Source organism: Molossus molossus, unplaced genomic scaffold, assembly GCF_014108415.1.
Source record: "Molossus molossus isolate mMolMol1 unplaced genomic scaffold, mMolMol1.p scaffold_m16_p_10, whole genome shotgun sequence".
Taxonomy (NCBI): Eukaryota; Metazoa; Chordata; class Mammalia; order Chiroptera; family Molossidae; genus Molossus; species Molossus molossus.
The window spans coordinates 61,959,861-61,982,665 of NW_023425345.1; the positions used below are offsets into that span (position 1 = coordinate 61,959,861).

Here is a 22,805-nt window from a genome sequence, read left to right on the forward strand (position 1 = left end):
CTTTTCTGAATTTATCCCTCAAGAAACCATCTGTGTGTGCTGCTTTCTTAACGGAAGAGAATTTTCTGATCGGCCGCTACTTAGCCTTGGACGACTTAATGGGTGCATTTCTCATGATAAACTAAGAAATTGACATTCTGGCTTCTGTGAGATCACTTAAGGTGAATCAGTCCTAAGAAGCAGATCACTTCAGGAAGGGCTGGCAAAGCTGAGTGCAGGAGCTGCCAAGCCATCGACCTGACCCTGCACCCCACCCAGAAGCTGGCCTCTTTCTCATCTTGCTGTAACTGCTACAAATATAAAAAAGACTATGAACCCTGCAGTGAAGTCTAATAAGAATCCATGGGCATGTTTAATCCATCTGTGTTAGAAACTGCATTTGAAATCATTTGCCTCAACCTTTACTTATAAACTCTTAACAATAGACTTTGGTGATCTAAAGTCTACTTTCTTTGTCATACACATTTTCATATTTTTCCTATGTGACCTATATGGTTAGGAACTTTATATCCAGGTGCAAATGATGAACATTTTAGAATAAACATACCTATAAAAGAGGAAGGCTATTGGAAATCCATTCTTCATGGACACATATTGCTATTTCACGACAATTTCAAGTCACACTTTATTTTTGAGCTGGAATTAATACTACAAGTAGATATTGTTGTTTCAATATATTCTGCAAAGGAAGGAGAGGGAGCATTTTCACAGCAGATGCTTCCCATTCCAGTGGGAATATGCAGAAGGTTTTTATGAGCCAGGTTCCATAAGCACACAGGGTAGGAAGCATAGACCATGCATTCAAATGAAAGATAAGAAGAATGTTGGTTTCAGGAATGCTGGAATTGAACTGGAGGATAAGAGCCAAGTCTCTGCCCCAGTAAAAAAGGGTCATAAAACCTGTAAGTGAGCAACCTCAATTTCCAAAATTAAGAAAAATCGTTTTTCAAAACGAGAAATGCTAAAGAGTACCAGATCTTTCTCTTCACTCTAATTGTTTAGAATGCATGACCTCATGACCTCATGCATTTTTATACCCACACAAGGACAGTGGTCAGTAAAAGAAACTGTAACATCACTTTTCTTGCTATTGCCTACCTTTGAGAAAATGAATGGAATGTTCACAATGCCATAAAAACTCCCATATAGGTACAGAGTAACAATAATAATGGGAGAAATAGATAAAATGAAAGAGAATATAATCTTTTCTCTAAAACACATAATTTGTTTTGTCAGTATCCATTCCACTGACAAATATATTGGGTAACTAGATGTTGGAAACAAAATCTTCATTGTTATATTTTTGTTTCCAACATCTAGTTACCCAATATATTTGTGTGTATATATAATACAATCCCCCAAGAGGCAAATAATTATCTTATTTTTTGAACTGTTGTACCTCCAGCACCTAGTATAGGGCCTTGGATATAGTAGGCATTCAGTACATTTGTTGAGTGACTTATTGGGTGTATTTTATACAGGGAAACCTGATACCATGATGAAAGTATGAGCCACTATCTATGCCTGCTTTCTGGTTCAAGTCCCAAAGGTAGGCCTGATTTGCTTGATGACTTAGAGAAAATGCCAGATTTTACATAGGGTGTCTCATGTTCTATTCATGCCTTTTCCTCTACTCTGTGCACAAGGAGTCTCTCTGTTTCTCCTGTCAGGGTCCCCATACTGCTATAAAACCTAGCTCAACAAGACTGCCTCTTGGAGAATTTTCATAATTAATCAGACTCAAATCATCCTCCTACTTTACCCTGTATATTCACTGTGAGTGATAGTAATTGACATGATGGAAACATTAGGAAAATTTTATCTAAATTTTTCTTAATATGTTTTTATTGATTTTCTAGAGAGAGGAAGGGATAGAGAGATAGAAACATCAATGAGACCAGCTGCCTCCTGCAGCCCCCTACTGGGGATTGAGCCTGAAACCCGAGCATGTGCCCTGACCAGGAGTCGAACCGGGACCTCTCAGTCCGTGGGATGATGCTCAGTCCACTGAGCCACACCAGCAGGGCTATCTAAATTTGTTGAAACTTTTCTTCTGCTCTTTCCTTTAGTTGTTATTTCTTGTGATATCCCACTCTTCACGCCTCTTCTTCCTGACTTATTATTAACACTCTCCAATCCCTCCTGACACCCAACCTTCTACTGTCTGAAATAAGACAGTTTCTCAAGATAGGTTGATAACTAACCCATAATCTTAGAATGTAACTCAAGATATTGTTGATATAAGAATACTGATCTGATCATCATGAGACCTCATTTCTAGAAAGAGCTCTGACAGTAACCAGTGTTGTAAACTTGGGCTACTCAATCTCTCCGAGCTTTCCAAAATCCCTAAAATCTGAGAGTTTGTCTAGGTTAGTGTTTTTATAAGTAAGTGTCGTAACGCTGCTCCGAGAATATGTCTTTCAAAAATATGTCCTGGGGTCACATGTGTTTGAAAATTGCTGTGTACTTTGTCATGTTCTTGAATATTAGTGAGTTAGGGTTCTGACAAGTCCTGAATTAAGAAACTACTTTACCAGATAATTTACTTTTTTATGGGAGAGGGGTAATATGTTGGTAGTTCCCTAGAACTCTATGAAGGAATCTTTAGTTGAACTTTCTGGGAATCTTGGCTGCAGTTACACACCTTCCTTTATCTTCAATATCAGCTGCTATGTGGGTAGAGATAAGTAGGTCAGGATCTTGGTCTTTCAGGCACAAAAGATCAAACAGGCCAGAGAGAAAAATCAATGTTACAAGGGATGGCAATTTTAGACTAAAGGTTTTTTTTCTCAGTTATAATGGGCCTGAGTGTTGAGAAGCAAGTAGGTCTGCTCAGAGCGAGGGCAGTGATGAGGTTGGGGAGGGTACCACAGGCGAAGTGCCATTTGAGCCCAGCGCTGAGGGGTGTTGACATAATTCACCAGGCAGAGAAGACGTGAGAGGATGTTCCAGGCAGAAGGAAGGACATGGCATAGAAGCATCAAATACCCAGATGTATTCTAGTCTTGTGGAACAATTGTATGGTTCTGGAGCCAAGGAGTGGCGGCTGCCTGGGCAGAAAGGAGCAGGAGGAAGTTCTGGGAGATGGGTAGGGGTCTGCTGGCCGTGTGTTTTCAGTGGCACTCTAAGGAATCTGAAATTTCTTTAGTAGCTAACAGGAAAGCATCCTTAGCTTGGTTTCTAATCAGGGAAATTAAATGATCAATAAGTATTTTACAAAGAGAATTATGGAAAGAAAAAGAAAAAATTCTCGAGTGTCGAGAGAGCATTCTAGAGTGCTAGGGCAAATAGGATGGGAGAAGAAACTGTCAGGGAAACTACCTGTGATATTGTTGAAATGGTTCACGAAAGAGATGGTAAAAGGCTGAATAATGACAGTGGTAAAAGAATGAGATGGAGGAAACAGATTTGAAGAAAATTTAGAAGCTCAACAGTTTGTGTGAAGTTATTGGATATGAGACAAGAAAGAAGAAGGAATGCAAAATGACTCTATGGTATTTAGCTTGGGCAAATGTGTCTCATCAAACTTACGGGACAGGAATTTAGGGGAGTGAACTATTCCATATAGATTTTGAATTGGACTGGAGGGGAGGGTGTCTATTACCTGGAGTACTCTTCCTGTAAAAACACATCCATTGATTTTTGTGTTTCAGAGTTCAATAATGATTTAAACTAAAGACTAGTTTTTTGTTTTGTTTTTTAAGGAGATTCAGCATCTCCAAAAAAAAAAACCTATTCCAAACTGAAATTTGGTAGGCACTCAGTTCATACTTGTCAACAAAACAGCATTTTAATCTATATATTTCTTTAGATAAATAAAAACCAAATCCATTTGGGTTTTCATTCAGTCAAAAACACTCTCTTCTTTTAGCCATGGATAATCCTATATATACTGATATCTCAGTAGAAATTTCAAAAGGATTTCCATTTTCTAGGAGGAAACAGCACAGAACACCGATAATGTTAGTGATTTAAATATTAAGCAATTATTTTTTGAATTAATTCTAAATTTGACCTTCACACTTAATGTTATTGCTGCTAATACGTTTAAAACATGTTTATAGTCAAATAGTGGAATTGTTTCAAAAGCATCTTTGTATGTCAGTAAAAATTAGAAAAATATTTTTTTAACTCTTCAAATTTTTTAGAAGTTCATGCTTGCTTAATGTATAGAGTGTAACAAAAATTTTAAATAATAATTTTTTGTTCAGAAACCTTTTGAAGTACAGAGTTCTTTTATTTCAGGGTGGGAGGGGACCTTTCTTTTTGAGGCAGGATGTGGAGACTACTATGATCCAAACTGTTTACACAAAAGTAGTCCACACCTCCCTAATTAGGTCAGAGAACTTTGCCTTTACCTGAAACAGCTGCCTTCTATTAGTACTGGAAACAAACTGTACAATCTTTGGTCATTGAACTATGACCACCTTCTCATTTTGAATTTTTTTTTTTGTCCAAGAGACCAGGAATCCAGAAACTTAGTTGGTGGTGAGGAGCTTTGCTAGACATAAAACTTATCAGAGGAAGGGAAGATAGTGTCCACCTTAAAAACAAACTGAACTATCAAAATGGCTACACATTGTAAAATGAAGCAGTAAGGGTAGTCAGAGAAGGATTCCTGACAATTTCCCCCCCTTTTACATGGTAATGAAACAAAGATAAAAACAGAATGTCCTTATGATAAGCAGGGCAGCCTCTCCCTCCCCACTTTCCCCAACTGCACTGCATTTAAGGAAGCTCCGTGAACTTGTTTTGAAATAAATTTAGCTTTGAAAGGCAGGTACATGTAATGGTTGTTACCATTATTCTGGAGTTAAGGATAAAAGGTTGCTATGTCTAAGCCTTGACTTAGCAGATTTCTAAATGTATTTTATTGCATCTGAAAGAAATTTTGCATTCTTGAGAAAATGCAATGCAAAAATGAGTTGAGACACAATGTCCCTTTATCTCAGAGCAAGGCAACCTTAATTCCGTATAGTTGAAATAGAGGGCAGGCAAGTCCGGTTGTGGTTTCTGAAATCTAACAACCTAGTATCACTGTGCCATTCTCTCTGGGGTTCAGTGCCACTCCCTTAACTTGATATCTGTTTACTTTAGAGGAGGCAGTTTTTGAGAAAGGATCATAAATATCTTGGCCCGCTGCCCCAGAGCCATGACAAGCAAAAGAACATACTCGCCTAAAGATAGCCCTTGAGATATTTAAATGTGTGGGTTAATTTTTTATCCACTTTAATAACTAGATTACCCCTCACCCCCCACCCCACTTCTTTGCTTTCTATTTCTGCTCTGAAGCTGTGGGCACAGAAATCTCTGCAGGCAAATTACTCCAGAGCATATTGCAGGACAATCCTGTAGCGAACAGCTAAATTCACAGCATCTGATTCCTGATCCTTTTCCGACATGGCAGGTGTGAGTGGCTGTATAAAATATTCCATGTTTGTCTTCAACTTCTTGTTCTGGGTAAGTGTTTTTCTTTTAATTATAAATTTTATGCAAGAAAGAGTATCTTGATATAAATATCATAAACGAGAGCAGACTCTGCACTAGAGAAATAGGAGGAGGAGGAGAATGTATTTTCCATTTACTTGTTTGGATTTGTTTGTTTTTTCTTTGGTTATTTCGGTAATAGAAAAAGAGCCAATGACTGGGAAAAGTGCACCTCAGGATCTGTGAGGATAAACATTTTATAAATGTTTTGATATTGTTGCGAAACAATCACAGAGAAAAAAATACCCCTTAATTAAAGGACAATTATTCTTAGTTGTATATCATTCAGGCCTCCCCAGGTTTAGGACCCTGATCTGATCTGATTCCATCCTGACGGAGACCAAGCCCCTGAATCCTAGCTTTTACCTCTGGGGTTGAAACAGGTGGATGGTGGGATGTCAGCAGATACAGACCGGAGAAGAGGATTATGTTCAGAGACCCAAAGAAAAAACAATGGGTCATAAAGAACTTGAGAGGGAAACAATGAAAGTATTTAGCGTGAAAAGATTAAACTAAGCCACTCGGTTTGTTTCAACAGTTTAGAATCGGGATTCTGGTGTGTCATCACCCCACCTTTTAATCAACAGGTTTTCGGTTTTAGCAAGGTCTTATGCTTCCCTTAAAAGTTTGTTGACATAAGACAGCAAATAAGTAGATAAATGGACCCTAACATTGGAAAATGGAAAAATAAGATATGGAAAGGCAATAAGATAAAGGGCAGGCAGGGATGTTAGAAAACTGACATTAGTATTTGTACGATATATGGTACAATTTTAGATTGTTCAAAAGAAAACATCATTTTGTATACTGATTTAAAAACTGGCTTAAGCAGTATAAGCAGGAGAGAGTTGTGGTTTTGCTTCTTACCTGGTTACCTTTAGTAAATTGGCAGTGGCATTTAAATGTTGGTAAATTTCTGTTCTAATAAAATAATGATGTGCTTAATCAACAATAACTACAAGAATACGGTCTATTGTATAGAACGACTTTCCATTCAATGTCCAGAAGCCCTAATGAGTATAGATGATATGTAGGTGAAGTGAGTACATAAATAGATAAAATAAAACAAAGAAGGTTTGTCCTTTGTACCTCCTCTCTTCTCCAGAGAAATGGGCCGCCTTGCAGATCGGAAGTGGAGCTCCTGAAAAATGCCAGTTTTTTAAGTTAGTCCTGATACATTCTTTCCTCCGAATACTTAAAGTTGGTTAAACATTGAGAGTAGAATATAAACAAAGAAATGCCTGTGTACTTTGGTTGGTTTGTTTTTAGCTTTTTATTATGGAGAACTTTAAACATTCACAAACTAGGACAGGGTACTCGATGCCATAATCCAGCTCTGATAGCCATGAAACCACGGCCAGTCTTCCCTGTTCATAGTCGCATCTACCTTCCCACCCCATATTATTTTGAAGCAAATCTCGGATATATCATCTCATCTGCAAGTATTTTAGTGTATATCTCTAAAAGATACATTTTTTAGAGATACACACTAAATCTTTTAGAGTGTACACACTAAATCTCTAAATCTTTTAGAGATACACACTATTTTTAAAAATGTAACCACAATGTTCTTATCATACTAAAAACTTATTAAGAATTTCTTAATTGATTATCAAATATCCATCCAGGTTCAAATTCCCCATTGCCTCATAAATATCCCTGTTTGAATCAGAATCCAAATAAGGCCCATACAGTGTGTGCACACACTGATACATCTTTTACATCAACTTTCATCTTTAGGTTATCCCTCCATCTTTATCTCTTTTTTCTCTTACGTGAAATTGTATGTACTAGTGTGTGTTGTCTTGTCCACAGTTTTCACCATCTATTTTCATACCCATGGTGTATGTAGTTTAACATATTCCCCATCATCTGTATTTTATCTGATTCAGTAGTCATATCTGGCAGCTTGAACAGATTCAGATTATTGCTTTTGGCAGATACAATTACTTTATAAGTAATACTGTGTTCTTTCACTAGGAGTCACCTGTCTGGTGATGTCACTTTTTATGATGTTAGTAGCCAATGATGCTGAAGAACCTAAATCCTTACTTCCTTAAGAGTTCCAAATGACTTTCAACAATAAAAAAAATAAAATTCAATCAATTAAAAAAAAAAGTTTCAAATGCCTGATATTACATTTCTATTATTTTTCTTGTATTTATTAGCTACAATACTTTCAATAAAGAGAAATGCATTATTAATTGATTGGTTGCCAGTGGTACCCAGTAAATGTTTCTTACTCTTTACCTAACAGATTTCAAAGTGAAGAGTTAATTTTTTAGTATCATACAACAAGTGAAAAGCAAGTATTTCTCTAAATAGCTTATGAAATAATAAATTTAAATGTCATCAGAGTTTTCAGCCTCATTGATGTGCCGTTTATTCCATCTCGGGCCAGTGGGAGCATCATGAGTTGGTTCTTGTGTTCATTTGACATGGTCCTAACTTCTTCACTATTTAGCATGACAAGATGTTTCAGGCAAATTTCCCTATTTTTTGCCCCAGCCTAGACTCAGCTATTTCTCCAAGAAGTACTGATACCAGTTTTTTTTTAAAAAACTCTAACCATTGTCTTTTCATGATACAGAATATGTGTGGCCAATTTAAACAAACTAAAATATGAACATGCCAATAAATGCATGGCTCATATTTTAATAATATGTCCCAAAGTACCCAAACCAGTAGCAATCCTCATTAGGAAATTATAAAACACTTGAAATATATCTCTTTTGTAAAAATGCGGAATACAAAATACTGTATTCAATACTGTATACTCAAAGGTCAGTATTTCATTAAATAGGTAACCCAGAATTTGAAATCGATCTGAATTTTAAACCACTATTGTATAGACAGTCTAAGAAAGGGGTATGTTATAGGTTCAGGAGTATATATTTAAGATTAGAGTTCAAAGTGAGTTGTAGATATATGTACCATGTTTTTCCTTGACCATTGGTTTCCATTGGTTGACCATTATTTGCTTTGTTTTCCTGATAATGAAAACAAACTCTGATGCTGCAGATTTCAGTTAGACATTTCTAACTTCCCTGGGCTAAAAGCCTTGTTCTTACCATTAGCGTAGTGGTGGGATCTACAATCTCTGTATGAGCATCTTGAAATGGAATCTTTGGGTGAGAGCTACAGTTGTAAAGACCAATGATAAGTTCTCAGCCAACAGGCAACATCTCTTCATTCCAAACCTAGACAGCAGGAGCAGTCTCTGAGGTCAGGGAGCCACTCTTATTTCTACTCTTTACCCACAGCACGGAGTTCTCAGTTGGAATTTTACAGTCCTTCATAGGAAATTAGCAATTTGTCACATTCCTAATGTTTACTTACACAACATTTTAACAGTCCCATTGATGTGGTTTTCTTGTAGATATCCAGGCCCTCATGTTTTTAAATGCATTCTTTCCGGTATAACTTGTGAAACTAAGCCGTTGCAAAGTAGGGCCAGATGTTGAAATATCTGTAAGATATGCATATGGTCACTAAGTTACACATACCAGTTTCTTTTGTGAGAGAATTTAAGATGTGAGAGAATTTAAGATGTACCACGTAAATATGCAGTCATTTCCATTTGTTAAATTAGCAATTGAAGACAAACACGTGGAAGTGAAGATGACTTCTAATCACTCATGCTGGAGGTTGATGGGAACTAGAGTTAATTGGAGATGCTGTAGAAAAGAGAAAGATTATAGGTACAAACCCTATTTCTCTGAGTCTTGTGTCAAAGCAGATGAACTGCCCACATTTTCTTATGCTCCTCTCAGGTCAATCAGGCTTGGGAATATTGTAGAGTAGGTGCCTGGGGTGTCTTAGGAGTCCGGATAAGCACGGAATAAAGGGCCTCGGGCCAGTGGGCGCAGCGGAGACCTATGGAGAGGCCCGTTTTTAGGAAGGAAAGCAGTGAAGGGGTATTACCAATGGCAAATGAGGTGAGGTGAGAAGGAGGGGCCAAGGTGTAGCACCAAATGGATCAGCGAGTGAAAGGAGCCCATTCATGAAGCAGTTTGAAGAGAGCAGTAGGAAGTCAGAATTTGGAGAGTGTCCAGACACCAGCGTTTTGATGTTCATCATTGTATTTTATGTGGTGCCTGGGTCCCTTGATTAGAGATTCTGAGAGCAATTAAAAGAGTTGATGCAGAGCAGACATAACTAGGAGATAGGGCTACATTAAAAATAGGGCACACTTATATTTCATCCTGTCAGCCGATGAAATCCCTCAAGATAAAGATTCGAGGATGGCAGAAATGTGAGCTTTGGAAACAGCGATTGCCTTCCGCTGTGCATCAGTTGGAACTAGAACAGTGACAAAAGGCATCGGAGCCCAGTGGTTGAGAGCTCAAGCTAACCGCAGCTCCTTCGTCGCCAGCTTGTGACCTCGGCGAGATTAGTCAGCATGTCTGGGCCTCAGTGTTCCTCATCTGTAAAACTGGGGTTGTTGTGAAGATTAAGTGATCCAATTCCTGTAAAGAACTCAGAGTAACACTGAATCAATGTTTAAGGAGCAGACAGTACAGCCAACATTGAGCAGGCATTTTTATGAGACAAAAATATAAAACCACTGTATAGTGATGAATAATTCCAATGTTGGATTTTCAAACAGAGAGGGAAATAAGATGTCAAGAGTTATGATAAGGCATACATTTCATCATAAATTGAAAAAAAGAAAAGTATATTTTGTAAACTGACAGATTCAAATCCTGAGTTCACTCCGTGTTGCTCTGTGGCCTGGAACATGTTCCCTGACTTTTCTGTGCCTCAGTCTCTGCAGTTGTAAAATGCGGGCGATAGTTTCGCGAAGCAGGATTACTTGTGAAGATTCACTGAGATGCTTTATGAAAGCCTGTAACCAAGGGTTGACGTACAGTAATAGTTCAGATTAGTGCTATTTCCCCCAAGTCCAGCCATCATACTGCTTTTTAATGCTAAAGTATTGCATTCTGGTGTGATAGTATTTCATACATGATGGGCTTTTAAAACTCAAATATAATTTTTTTTTTTTTTTTTACCCTCACCCGAGGACATTTTTCCATTTTTTGTTCAGGTAGAGTGGGAGGGAGAGAGAGGAAGAGAGAGAGAGGGAAACATCGACGTGAAAGGAACACATCGAGTGGCTGCCACCCGCACAACCGACCAGGGCCGGGGACAAACTGCAACCGAGGTACGCGCCCTTAGCGGGAACCGAACCCGGGTCTCTCCGGACCGCAAGCCGACGCTCTAACCGCTGAGCCAAACCGGCCAGGGCTCAAATATAATTTAAGTGCCCTCCTCTGGCCTCATGGACCAAGAAATCTGTATGGCTAAAGGAATATGCTCACCCTAAACCTGGCCTCTACTTTGAGTACCTATGTCCACAATTTCCCTGCCCAAATGGCCCCAAACCTGTTTCCAGGGTCTGTACAAATCCTTCCGCAAGGGTGATCCAGAGCAGCTATTTGCGAGGAACGAGAACAGGTTGTAAACAGATCTGGCTTGCAGGCTGGGGTATGCATACTCATCCGTTATATCCCTCAGAGTTCAAGACAGAACAGGACGTGAGAGGTGGGGGCCCGGGCTGGTTGTTCCCCTGCCACCCCAACCCCCTTCTGGTAGCGAACGCTGAGAATTCTGAATAAAACCTTGTCTTTCAGGTCACTAAGTGGGTACGTTTGTCAAGGTGGGAAGATAGGACCCATTTTGTGTATGCTGATCACCTTGAGTTGTAACTTCTTAGTGCAGAGACCTGTGGTCTGTTATCTGTCCTCTTGCCCCAGGCCTTGCAAATGTGTGTGAGGTCTGTAGGTGTTACTTTGTGGAGACAGTACTTTGGAACGAAGTGATAAAGCCATTCCTGAAAGTACTTCAGTAATGTTAGGCTGCTAATCAAATGCTAAACATTCATTATTTTGAAGTTATGTAAATTTTAGTGATTTTATGCTTCAGTACAGGAAAGATAACCCAAAGCATGCATACCCAGGCCCTATTTGTGTCAGAAGGAAATGTGGTTGATTTCTTTCCCTTAAATTTAGAGATTTTTAAAATTAGGATTTGCAGCAGTTCTGCTGGGTGCTTGGCTTACTTCCTAGGTTCAGAAGCTGCATGTGAATGCAGCCATAGGGACATGTCACTGCACACGTAACACACGTTGATACAATAAGTGCCATTCATCTTGGGAAGATAGGAAAACCAAAATGTCATTTATTTTGCCAAAGACAGAAAAACCGTAATAGCAGAGCCTGCTAAGAACGGAAGTGTTTCGTTTACTCCACTGCGTTAGAGCATCAGAAAGCCAGGTACCCTGTGAAGGCTGGGGCCATCTCTGCGAGTCAGGGCTGCGGGAGGCCCTGCCTGCCGAGCACACACACAGCAGCCTCCCCTCCAGCAGGAGGTCTGAGAATCACGGACCCTTGTTAGAGCGTGAGGCAAGCTCATGGGAAATTAGATTAGGTTCATTAGAGAATGAACAGGGAATGTATGTCCTGATGAAAAACACCATTGAACCGGTGAAGGGGAATGTCACCCTGAAGCCTTAGGGGACAAGCACACATCCCTGAAAGAAACACTCCAGCATCCTGAAAAAACTATCAGAAAATTGGTACCCACATTGCAATGCAAACAATAACCCCCTGTGAAATGGTGGCTGGAGGTCAGAGAAGTTAAAGTTAACTGGAAAACTATAGGATGAGATGAAAGGGGAAATGGATAAAATAAAGAAGTGCTTCAAGTAAACCAGAGACACAATGATAGAATTAAAATGCACTCTAGAAATCACATTACATGGAGACAGTGATACAGAAACCCACACTGAGAAACTGCCAGAGGAAAGTCAAAAGAAGATAATAGATGGAGAGAACCCAGAATGGAATGATGATCAAATTAATACAAAAATTCTCATGAGCAATGATTTCACAGGCTATATTATCTCACTACAATGCAATTAAACTAGACCTTTGAGTAAATGTTTAATAATAGAGGAAATTTGAAAATTAGTAACAGTAAGACTGTCCCAAAACGTTAGGGCTATACTCGTGATCTCTTGTATTCCAGGGTTATAGTAAAAACAAATCTTGTTTGGGTATTTTCTTATTCATTTGTAACCTCTCAGGAGCAGATAGGAAGGTCTCCCTTAAGTTTATCTTAAAAGTGTCTATTCTGAACCAATAATGATATAGCTCACAGTACATGCTTCTTTCCTCCTAGCATGGCACTAATGGCACTATACTCTTTAATTTCTTTCTTTCTCTCCCTTCCTTCCTTCCTTCCTTCCTTCCTTCCTTCCTTCCTTCCTTCCTTCCTTCCTTCCTTCCCACCCCCCTCCCTCCCTTCCTTCGTTCTTTCTTTCTTGCTTTTTTTTTTTTTTTTTAATCCTCACCCAAGGACATTTTTTCATTGATTTTTAGATAGAGTGGAAGGGAAGGAGGAAGGGAGAGAGAGAGAGAGAAACATTGATGTGTCACATCGATTGGTTGCCTCCTGCACGACCCTGACCGGGGCAGGGATTGTACCTGCAATCCAGGTACATGCCATTGACCAGGAATTGAACCTGCGACCCTTTGGTTCTTGGGCCAATGCTCTAATGGCTGAGCCAAGCTGGCTAGGGCCCATTTTTCTTTTAATCCTCACCCAAATATATATTTTATTGATTGACTGAGAGAGAGAAACATTGATGTGAGAGCAAAACATTGATCGGTTTCCTCCTGTATGCATCCCTACTGGGGATTGAACCCACAACCTAGGTATGTGCCCTGAGCAGGAATTGAACCTGCAGACTTTTGGTGTATGGGATGATGCTCCAACCAACTCAGCCACTGGGCCAGGACTTCTTCCATTTTTGGCACTCTTAAAAAACACTTTGATAAACACCCAAATCAAAAGATAGAATTGGGAGGGAAGGAGCAGGCATGGTTAGAGGACACGTTATCAGAGAAGAGGATTGATTAGCTTGTTCTATACCCTTTGTTTGTGTGCTGGATGGTGCTTCCCATTTCTTCCTGCCCGGTCTTAGTCTGCTTGGGCTGCCATAACAAAATGGCATAGAGGTGGTAGGTTAAACAACAGAATCTTTTTTCTCACTGTTCTGGAGGCTGGAAGTTCAAGATCAAGGTACCAACCGATGGGTTTCTGGTGAGGCCTCTCTTCCCAGCTTGCGAATGGCTGCCTTCTTTTGTGTCCTCACGTGGCCTCTCCTCCCTGCGTGTGTACATAGAAAAAGACATTTTTCCTTCTCTCTTCCTCTTGTTATAAGGTCAGCAATCATATGGGATATGGATCTCACCCTTATGGTCTCATTTGACTTCACCTCCTAAAAGCCCTACCTCAGCATACAGTCACATTGTAAGTTGGGCTCCAACATCCCAATTTAGGGAGAATATAATTTAGTCCATAGCATGCTCATAAGCAAACCAAAATTATCTCATTACTTAGTATGTTGGCACAGACCAACAGCATCCTAATTCCATAAAAAGAAAGATGTCCTGCCCTGGCTAGTGTGGTTCAGTTGGCTGAATGTCGACTGGTACACCCAAAGGTCGCCCATTCAATTCCCAGTTAAAGCACATACCCAGGTTGTAAGTTTGATCCCTGGTCGGGGTGTATGCCGGAGGCAGCTGATTGATGTTTCTCTCTCTCTCTCCCTCTCCCTCTCTCGCTTCCTTCCTTTCTCTCTAAAAATATTAATAAAACATAATTTGAAGAAAAAGAAAGAAAAATGTCCCATGAGAGCTGAGTGACAACCACAATGACTCACTGTGTGTGTGTGTGTGTGGGGTAGACATAGTCAGTTCTGCAGTGTCCACTGTGGACTGGCTTGGGGGCTCCACATATCCACCTATTTCCTTTTACCACCTTTATAAACAGAAAAGACAGAACGAGACACTTTTTTCTTAATTTATACTCCTAGTTATTTAAAATAGGGAACAAATCCATAAATACAAACTGGAAGAGTGCTCCAAGAACTGTTTTGACCAATCTAAAAACAACTGGGATAAAATAGGTTAATGTCAATCATGTAACTAGAAGATTGTTCTTGACAGAAAATCAATTTACTTTTAAAGTCATTTAACAAATTTATGAATGATTGCATGCTATTAAGTCTCTGATTTTTGCATATGAACTTCTTCAGTAACAGGAGGAGTATCTGTTTTAAAGATTTGTTTCTTTTTGTTTTTATGATAAAGTTTGAAGAAGGGATGGAAATGATAGTTTGGTCAACTTCAAAATCCCTAAGAACATTTGTGTAATTGTGAAGATTGAAGATGGGCAAAATATTTTTGACTTCTGAAATAATTGAATACTCTTTCTTTTTTAAAAGCTTTTAATTTGCTAGAGTAGTCTTATTCACAGCAAAATTGAGAGGAAGGTACAGAGATTTCCCATATACCCCTGCCCCCTCCCTCCATGTATAACTTCCCCCATTATCAACACCACTAGTCAGAGGGGTACATTTGTTACAATTGATGAACCAACATTGACACATCATAATTGCCCAAAGACTATAATCTATGTTAGGGTTCACTCTTGGTGCTGTACATTCTATGGGTATGAACAAATGTATAATGACACTGACATGTATTCGTCATTATATTATTATAAAGAGTATTTTCACTGCCCTAAAAATCCTCTGTGCTCTGCCCCATTCATTTTGTCCTCCTTCCAGCAATTCTTGATCTTTTTAATGACTCCATAGTTTTGCCTTTTCCAGAATGTCACATAGTTGAAATCACACAGTATGTAGCCTTTTCAGATTGGCTTCTTTCACTTAATAATATGCATTTAAGTTTCCTCTATATTCTTTCATGGCTGGACAGCTCATTTCTTTTTCGCCATGAATAATAATTCATTGTCTGGCTGTACCATAGTTCATTTATCCACTCACCTACTGAAGGACATCATGGTGGCTTCCAGGTTTCAGCAGTTATGAATAAAGCTGCTATAAATATCCTTGGGCAGGTTTTTGTGCAGATTTAAGTTTTCAGCTCCTTTGGGTAACTACCAAAGAGCATTATTGCTGGATCATATGGTAAGAGTATATTTAGTTTGTGAGAAACTGCCAAATTGTCTTCCACGGGAGCTATACCATTTTGCTCCCTGCCAGCAATGAAGGAGAGTCCCTGCTGCTCCACATCCTTGTCAGCATCTGGGGCTGTCAGTGCTGCAGACCTTGGCCATTCTAATGGGTGTATAGTGGTATCTCATTGTTTCTTTAATATCCTCCCTTTAAATGTTAATGTTACAGATAACATTCAGTGGTTGAGAAGACTAAAATTTATCATTTGAGGGGAAAATATGGTTGATTTAATAAGATTTCTGAATAATTTGATGTCTTAATACATTGAAAAAGTGAACAAGCAAATTGTAAATGTTTAAACAATATTACACTCTTAGTCTCTAAGGGTTCTTAAAGTTTTCTTTTTAGTTTCATAAATAAATATCAGATAAGGATGATAATCATAATATTTATTTATATAATGAGTACTATTTTCAGTTAAAGCTAAAAGCCAGAGCAACTATTAAGATAATCAATGCAAATCTTCCCGGGAAAGAAGAAAAAGAAAAAATATCAGTGAACAAATCAAATAACGAAAAATCCAGCTGCTATAAAATTACTGAAAATCCCAGAGAGTCTTATTATCATTTGACATAAATCATTACAGACTTATTTCTTAACAAAGAACTGCTAAAATGAGTATTTTATCTTCATTTGCAAATGAGATTAGAATGAGTCGAAACAGGGAGAGGAAATAAGGAGGGTTTTCAGGTTTTTTCAATGGCGTGTATTTTATAGTGTGTGCATGTGCATACCAGTAAGACAGTGAAATTGTTCAGCTTATTTGCTGATTTGGTAAGAGCTTTAGTTTTCCACTGCATTCCTTATTTTGTAGGAATAGAAGCATGGAGCAGAGGTAGGGTGAGATCAGAAGTGGTGCTGGATTTTTCACCATGTGACTGATCTGTCAAGGGTTCTAGTTTCTTTATGTGAAATGAAGGGTTGGAACCTAGATGATTTTGGAGATCTTTTAGGGAACACGGATTCTCTGGTTATTCAGCTACTCATGGCTCTCCTATTCTTTAACAAAGCCCTCGACTCTACTTCCAAACAAACTTAATGAGATGCCATTAAAAATGAAACTGCTGTTTTGGGATTCCAGACACATGGCTCAGCCGTGCACGACAGCAATGATGCTGGACGGTCACGGGGCTCGGAGGACACAGGCAGCTCTGTGTCAGAGTACCAGCGGCCAGAATAGCCTAGAAGGTTCTCCAAGGCCTGCTGTGCTGGGTATGTTACCAAGTTTGTTCTCAACATCTCTATCTAATAATAGATCTTTGAATTTTTTTTTTTTTTTTTTTGAGGCCACAACATACATGTCTTAAAAAAAAAAACAACACCAAAAAAAAAAAAAAAAAAAAACAAACCTAAAAGGCAAGGGTTTTCCTTACACGAAAGTAAAATGTGTTTCACATTTTATGTGTTGGCCCTGGTCCAAATTAAATAATCTGGTAAAGTCATTAAAGGAATTTAAGACTTTAAGTGCTGTTCCTCATTGTTCCTCTTCTCTGGATATGCTTTACTACCGAAAAGCTTATTTTAAAAGAATTTATTTGGGTACAGGAAGTGCTATGAATGCTTGTTGCTTAACTGCCAATTTTGTCAGATGTTCTACTTTTCCTTGTCTATCCCCACTTGCTTCTTGAAGGAATGTTTGGAAATTAGTCAGTTATTCTCCTTTTATTGGTCTAAGCTTCTCAGAGACAAACCCAGGGCCTGATGAGGATATTTTGTCTGTAGACTACCGTGACTTATCTTTTACATGTTAAAATCTAGCAAAATCACCTAGTTCGAGTTGAAACGCAGAAAATCATCTTTCCCCGCCCCCAGAGTGGAGATGATTTTTTGTCCCTGAGCTGCAAATGGGCTGTGGGTGAGAAACAGTTCCTCTTATCAAACCTCCCAGTTACCGTGGACCGTGTTAGCGGTGATCTCCACACGAATGTGCCTCATTCCTGTCTGTTAGGGGGCATGGTGTAATTAATGACAGACCGTTGTAACCGGATGGCTAGGGGTATGTAGAATTAGAGTTGTAGTTTGTCTTCGTTGTACTCTAATATATGTTTTTCTTTTCTTTTCCTTCAGCTATGTGGTATCTTGATCCTGGCGCTGGCAATATGGATACGAGTGAGCAAAGATGGTCAAGAGGTAAATAAATAAATCTTCCGTCCCAAAGTATTTTACTTTTCTTATAATGATTAAAGTAATGACAATAACACATATTTCTATAGCATTTTTCTTCGGTGCCTCATATAATTATTTGCATTGGTAAGTGATTTTATGATTTAATTCAATTTAATTAATCAAAAGTACTCACCCTGTGCCTGACTGTGTTCGGCATGGATCAAGTCTTCTGGAGAATGGAGGTGTTATTCCAAAAATAGGAAGACCACAAGGAAAGTGGAGGTGGGAAGGGGACAAAGTGGAAGTTGGCCTTTTCCGTTACGTCCTTAAGGCCAGCATGGAGTGTGGCTGGAGGGTCTAGACCGCCTTCCCCAGCACCAAGAACGGTGTTTGTAGTATAAGGTATTGACAATAACTTGGCTGATCCCAAAGTGGAGTGGTGGTCCAAAAGGAAAGAAGGTAGGACGTTCTCTTGGAGAAGATTTTGAGTCTGTCTTTTAAGGGGAGCAATGTACAAAGGTGGTTGGTAATTACCTGTGGCAACTGGCAATGGGGGTAACTCCTCATAACAGAAAGAGGCTGGTCATACCGTGTAACTAACTCAGCAGTTGGCTGGAGACGTCCAGCTCCTTGCTATCTAGATAGGATTCGCATGACTCCCTGCCCCCACCCCACCCCATGCCATGTCCTGTGGCAAAGCTCTTACCAAGATTCCACAGGTCTGGAGGACATTCAGGTCATACATTTGGTTCTGGCTCCAATCTTTGGATTCCACACGCGCTGTTTCTGTTTCTCGCCACAGTGTCACAAATGTGGAAAGAATGCGCATGGGGAAAAGGGTGGGCGGGGGATGGCTGTTCTATTAGTTTTACCAACTTCATGCCTGGCACCATTTCCTGGTTCCCTGCTTCCACTTTGCTCTATCCCTTCTGCTCCGGGGCACTCCACCCTGCGGACTGTGTCCTTACTGCGCTCGGAGCGGTTTTCTTAGTCATCATTGTCTGCGTTCCTGCCCTACTCACATTTTCTCCTGCCAGGGCCTTTCCAGAGTATTTTACCAAAAAGTTTTCTCTCTAAGAGGAATGCTGGCTTTTATTTGATAATTATAACGTTATTATTAAGCTGGCAATTAAGGTAATGAATCATTTTAATTAATTTATTTATTTGTATTGCTTAATTTTATAGTTGACATTCAATATTATATTAGTTTCAGCCCTGGCCGGTTTGGCTTAGCAGTCAGAGCGTCGGCCTGCGGTCCAGAGAGACCCGGGTTCGGTTCCCGCTAAGGGCATGTACCTCGGTTGCAGTTTGTCCCCAGTCCTGGTTGGGTCGTGCGGGTGGCAGCCACTCGATATGTCCCTTTCACGTCGATGTTTCTCTCTCTTTCCCTTCCACTCTATCTGAACAAAAAATGGGAAAGTGTCCTTGGGTGAGGATATGTACATAAATATATATATATAATATTATATTAGTTTTAGGTGGATAGCATAGTGGGTAGACATTTATATACCTTACAAAGTACTCCCCCAATAAGTCTAGTGCCTCCCTGACACCACACCTAATTACAGTATTATTGAGTATATTCCCTGTGCTGTACGAGTAATGCATTTTCTGTGGACTCTTTTTATAGGGTGGTGCAGTTAAATGCCCTTGGACATAGCCTAGTTGAAAGAAAGATTAGAACAAAATTAACATTTGTTCTGAATGGGCAGCTTTTCTAGACCTTCCCTCCTTCCTTTCTTCCTTCCCTCCCTCTCTCTTTTACTTTTATTTCTTTTATTTTAAAATTATGTTTCCTACCATTCGAGAACCCAGAGAATCACAGTGGGAATTAGCTGCTTCCTCGTCCTGTGCCTCTCCCTGTTGAAGGAACTGGGTGAGGGACAGGTGTGGCAGCTAGTCGGTAACATCTTGGTCCACCAGGATTTCATTTATTGCTTTATGATGATAAATGTAACTGCGACTTCCTAGTGGCCTTGAGCTTTTGAGCTTTGAGCCTGTTACTGGTATTTGAAGAGCTACAGAATCTCTGTTGTCTAGAAACTGATGTCTGACTTTGGGACTCAAATTAAGCACAGAGATTAACAGCCACCTATTTAAAGAGTGCCCTGGCCTTTTTAAGATGTATGTACAGCCTGTATTTTAGTTTATCTTATTTTACCTTATTATTTCTGGTTGACATGGGAACATTTTCTTTTCCCCCAGTGCTTATGGTGAACAAATTTGGTGTTTAGTCTATTAAGAAATTACACAGATTGAATGTGTTAAGGAGAACGGTTGTCCTTGAGTGGGTGTTACTTCACATCTGGGGATAAGAATACATTGAAAGAGCTGGACAGCATCTTTAGTTACATTTTGCCTTCGTGCTCTGTCAGCCTCTCACCCCGAACAAAAGTCAGCATCTGCCAGGACAGCGTTAACCAGCTTGACTTACGTTAAATTGGCTCGATTTATACTTGTCCGAAGTCAGTGACCAAGAATCCGGACTGTGCAAAGAACTGCATTTTACTAGTGGGACCACTGGTTGCAATTTTAGAAGAAACCTGAGCAGAGAAACACAGAAAAGAAGGGTGTCAGGGAGGCCTCCGTGAACATCTCTCAGCGGATCTCTTCGTACGAAAGCATCTCCCAGGGAGAATTTGTTCTCCCTCAGGATGAACTCAGCGTCGTGAGGCCAATCATCTGGGCAGCCGCCTTGTCAAAGGAGATCCCTGAGAATCCGAAGAGGACCCTGACCCCCTTCTTCCCGGTCCAGTTGTTCCTCTTTCTTTACAAAGTCTCCCCTTGTCCTAAGACACACGCAGACAGCTTTTAATACTCTGTCGCCCCTCTCCTGGAACAAACACTTGAACTAGATGTCCACTGCTTTCAGAATAAAAACAGCCACTTGTTGGGCTGGTCTTAGAGCAGAGACCCTCAGAAAACCGACACACTGCTTTCTGACCAGTCTTTGGCTGTGGCTCACCAGCTTCATTAACCCACTGAATAGACGCTGGCCGCGTCGCCCAGGTCTCGCTGGATGTTTGACCTGCTGTCTCTCTGCCTGGGCTGTCTGAGCAGAGCTCCGATGACTCAGTGAGTGAGGCCCCCCTTCGATGCCCCAGGCTTGGCCCACACTGGCCACACGGGTCTAGTGAAGCGTATTTGATAGTGAGTGGGCAGAGCAGGTTTCCTAATGCTGGTTTTGTGTGTGTGTGGTGTTTTTCTTTTTGGTTATTTCCTATTTTGACATGCCTGTTTATTAACAAAACTGATTTCTTAGCTCCAATCGTAACAAGCAAACAAATTCACAAACACAAAGCATGAAAAAAGGAACAAAAAATCTTTAGGCCATATGTAAATGTGAAGGTTTCTAAATATGGAAATTGAAACGTTATCAGTAAGGACAGATGCTCAGAGACAAAGGAGGCCTTAGATAGCACAGAGGCTGACTCCTGTCCCCATCAGTGGGAAACCGGGGCCAGTACCGTGTGCCTATTCCAGTGTTGGAGACTCAGTTATGTGTTAGGACCTGCTGGAATATAGGTCTTTGTTCTAATGCTCTGACAACTTCAGCACATTCCGTCCCACTTCCTGATTGTTGAACAAAGTTTCCCTCTAGGCTATGAATCTTTTGAAAGAGTCGTTTAAGATGCAAAGATCACCCTGGCCGATTTGGCTTAGCGGTTAGACTCAGTGGTTCTCAACCTTCCTGATGCTGAGACCTTTAATCCAGTTCCTCATGTTGTATGTGGCTGTATCTGCATGTGGGCGGACCCGCCTGGAGACGGATAGAGGAGCCCTGTCTCGGTTCCCAAGGCCATTGGAAATATGTGTTTTTCAATGGTCTTAGGCGACCCCTGTGAATGGGTCATTCGACCCTCAAAGAGGTCATGACCCACAGATTGAGAACCGCTGGGTTAGAGCATCGGTCCACAGACCAAGGAGTCCCGGGTTCGATTCCAGCCAAGGGGCACGTACCTCGGTTACGGTTTGTCCTCAGCCCCAGTTGGGGTCATGCAGGTGGCAACCAATTGATGTTTCTCTCTCACATTGATGTTTTTCTCTCTCTCTTCCTCCCACTCTGTCTGAAGATAAATGTAAAAAATAAAATAAAATAAAATGCAAAGATCATTCATAGTGGTGTTTTTTTGTATTTCCTGTTAAGGGAGCTGACCTACATAATGTGTAGAAGATTCTAGGAGGCAGAGTCTCTGAGACAGTCTAAGAACTAATGCCCCGCCTAGAAACAGACCAGGAGATAGAGGTTAGACAGGCAGACGGGCTGCAGGCGGCACCAGGTGTAACAGGCACGAGGTTGCACTTTGCGGTCATGATGTGTTTCTGGACATGTCTGGAGGACACGTGGCGGATTGAGGCTGGGTGTCTGGAAGGTGATGAACCAGAGTTTGTGTGCGGGGAAGAGAATTGGATTATGCAGGTTGGATGGCCTACCCACCACACAGGGCACTAAGATTCCCCCCTCAGCATCCTGTTACTTAATAGTCGGGTAAAATGGAGAGTTTCTGGAAGACTCCATAGATTATATATCTTCTGGGAACAAGGAGATAGAATTGATATGGACTATCAGGCACTAGACGTTTTTCTCTCAGTTTACATTTTTTGTTTGTTTTGGAAAATTTATAGTCCTGTGGAATTACTATCATATTCAATATAGAAAGCATTTTATTAACCCATAAAAGTTCCCTCATCCCTTTGCAGTCAGTTCCTCCTTTCCTTCCTACCCAGCTAAAAGTCAAGCCCTGCTCTCATGTCTATCGCCATAGCTTAGATTTACCTATTCTTGATCATATAAATGGAATCACACAGTAGTCACTCTTTTGAATATGACTTCTTTAGCTTAATATGTTTTTTGAGATTCATTCATATTGTTGGGCCTATCGTTGGTTTGAGGTACTTGGGCTTTATAATTAATTTAATTGCCATAAAAAATCACATGCATTACAGTGCTGCTTTTATGTCTAAAACACAAAACATGCAAACCAAAGAGCACATCATGGGTGGAAGTACATGTCCTTCTAAAGTTAAAATGGTGCTTCAAAAGCCTGTTACATTGCTTTCATCCAATATCCAATATAGCACCTTAGAAAGTACAACATTGAAAACATTATTCAGATAAGTAACACCTTATAGAATGTAAGCTCCTTGAGGGCAGGGA

The 22,805-nt window shown here is 40.1% G+C and overlaps 1 protein-coding gene across 1 annotated transcript in view; it reads left to right on the plus strand.

Moving 5' to 3' along the window:
• The first annotated feature begins 5,071 nt into the window (after positions 1–5,071).
• Positions 5,072–22,805, plus strand: part of TSPAN8 (tetraspanin 8) — a 32,633-nt gene continuing 14,899 nt past the window's right edge. Inside the window, exons 1-2 of the mRNA XM_036252055.1 lie at positions 5,072–5,463; positions 17,609–17,671. Coding sequence (XP_036107948.1) covers positions 5,404–5,463; positions 17,609–17,671 — 123 coding nt within the window. The 5' untranslated portion in view covers positions 5,072–5,403. The remainder of the gene's footprint in view (positions 5,464–17,608; positions 17,672–22,805) is intronic.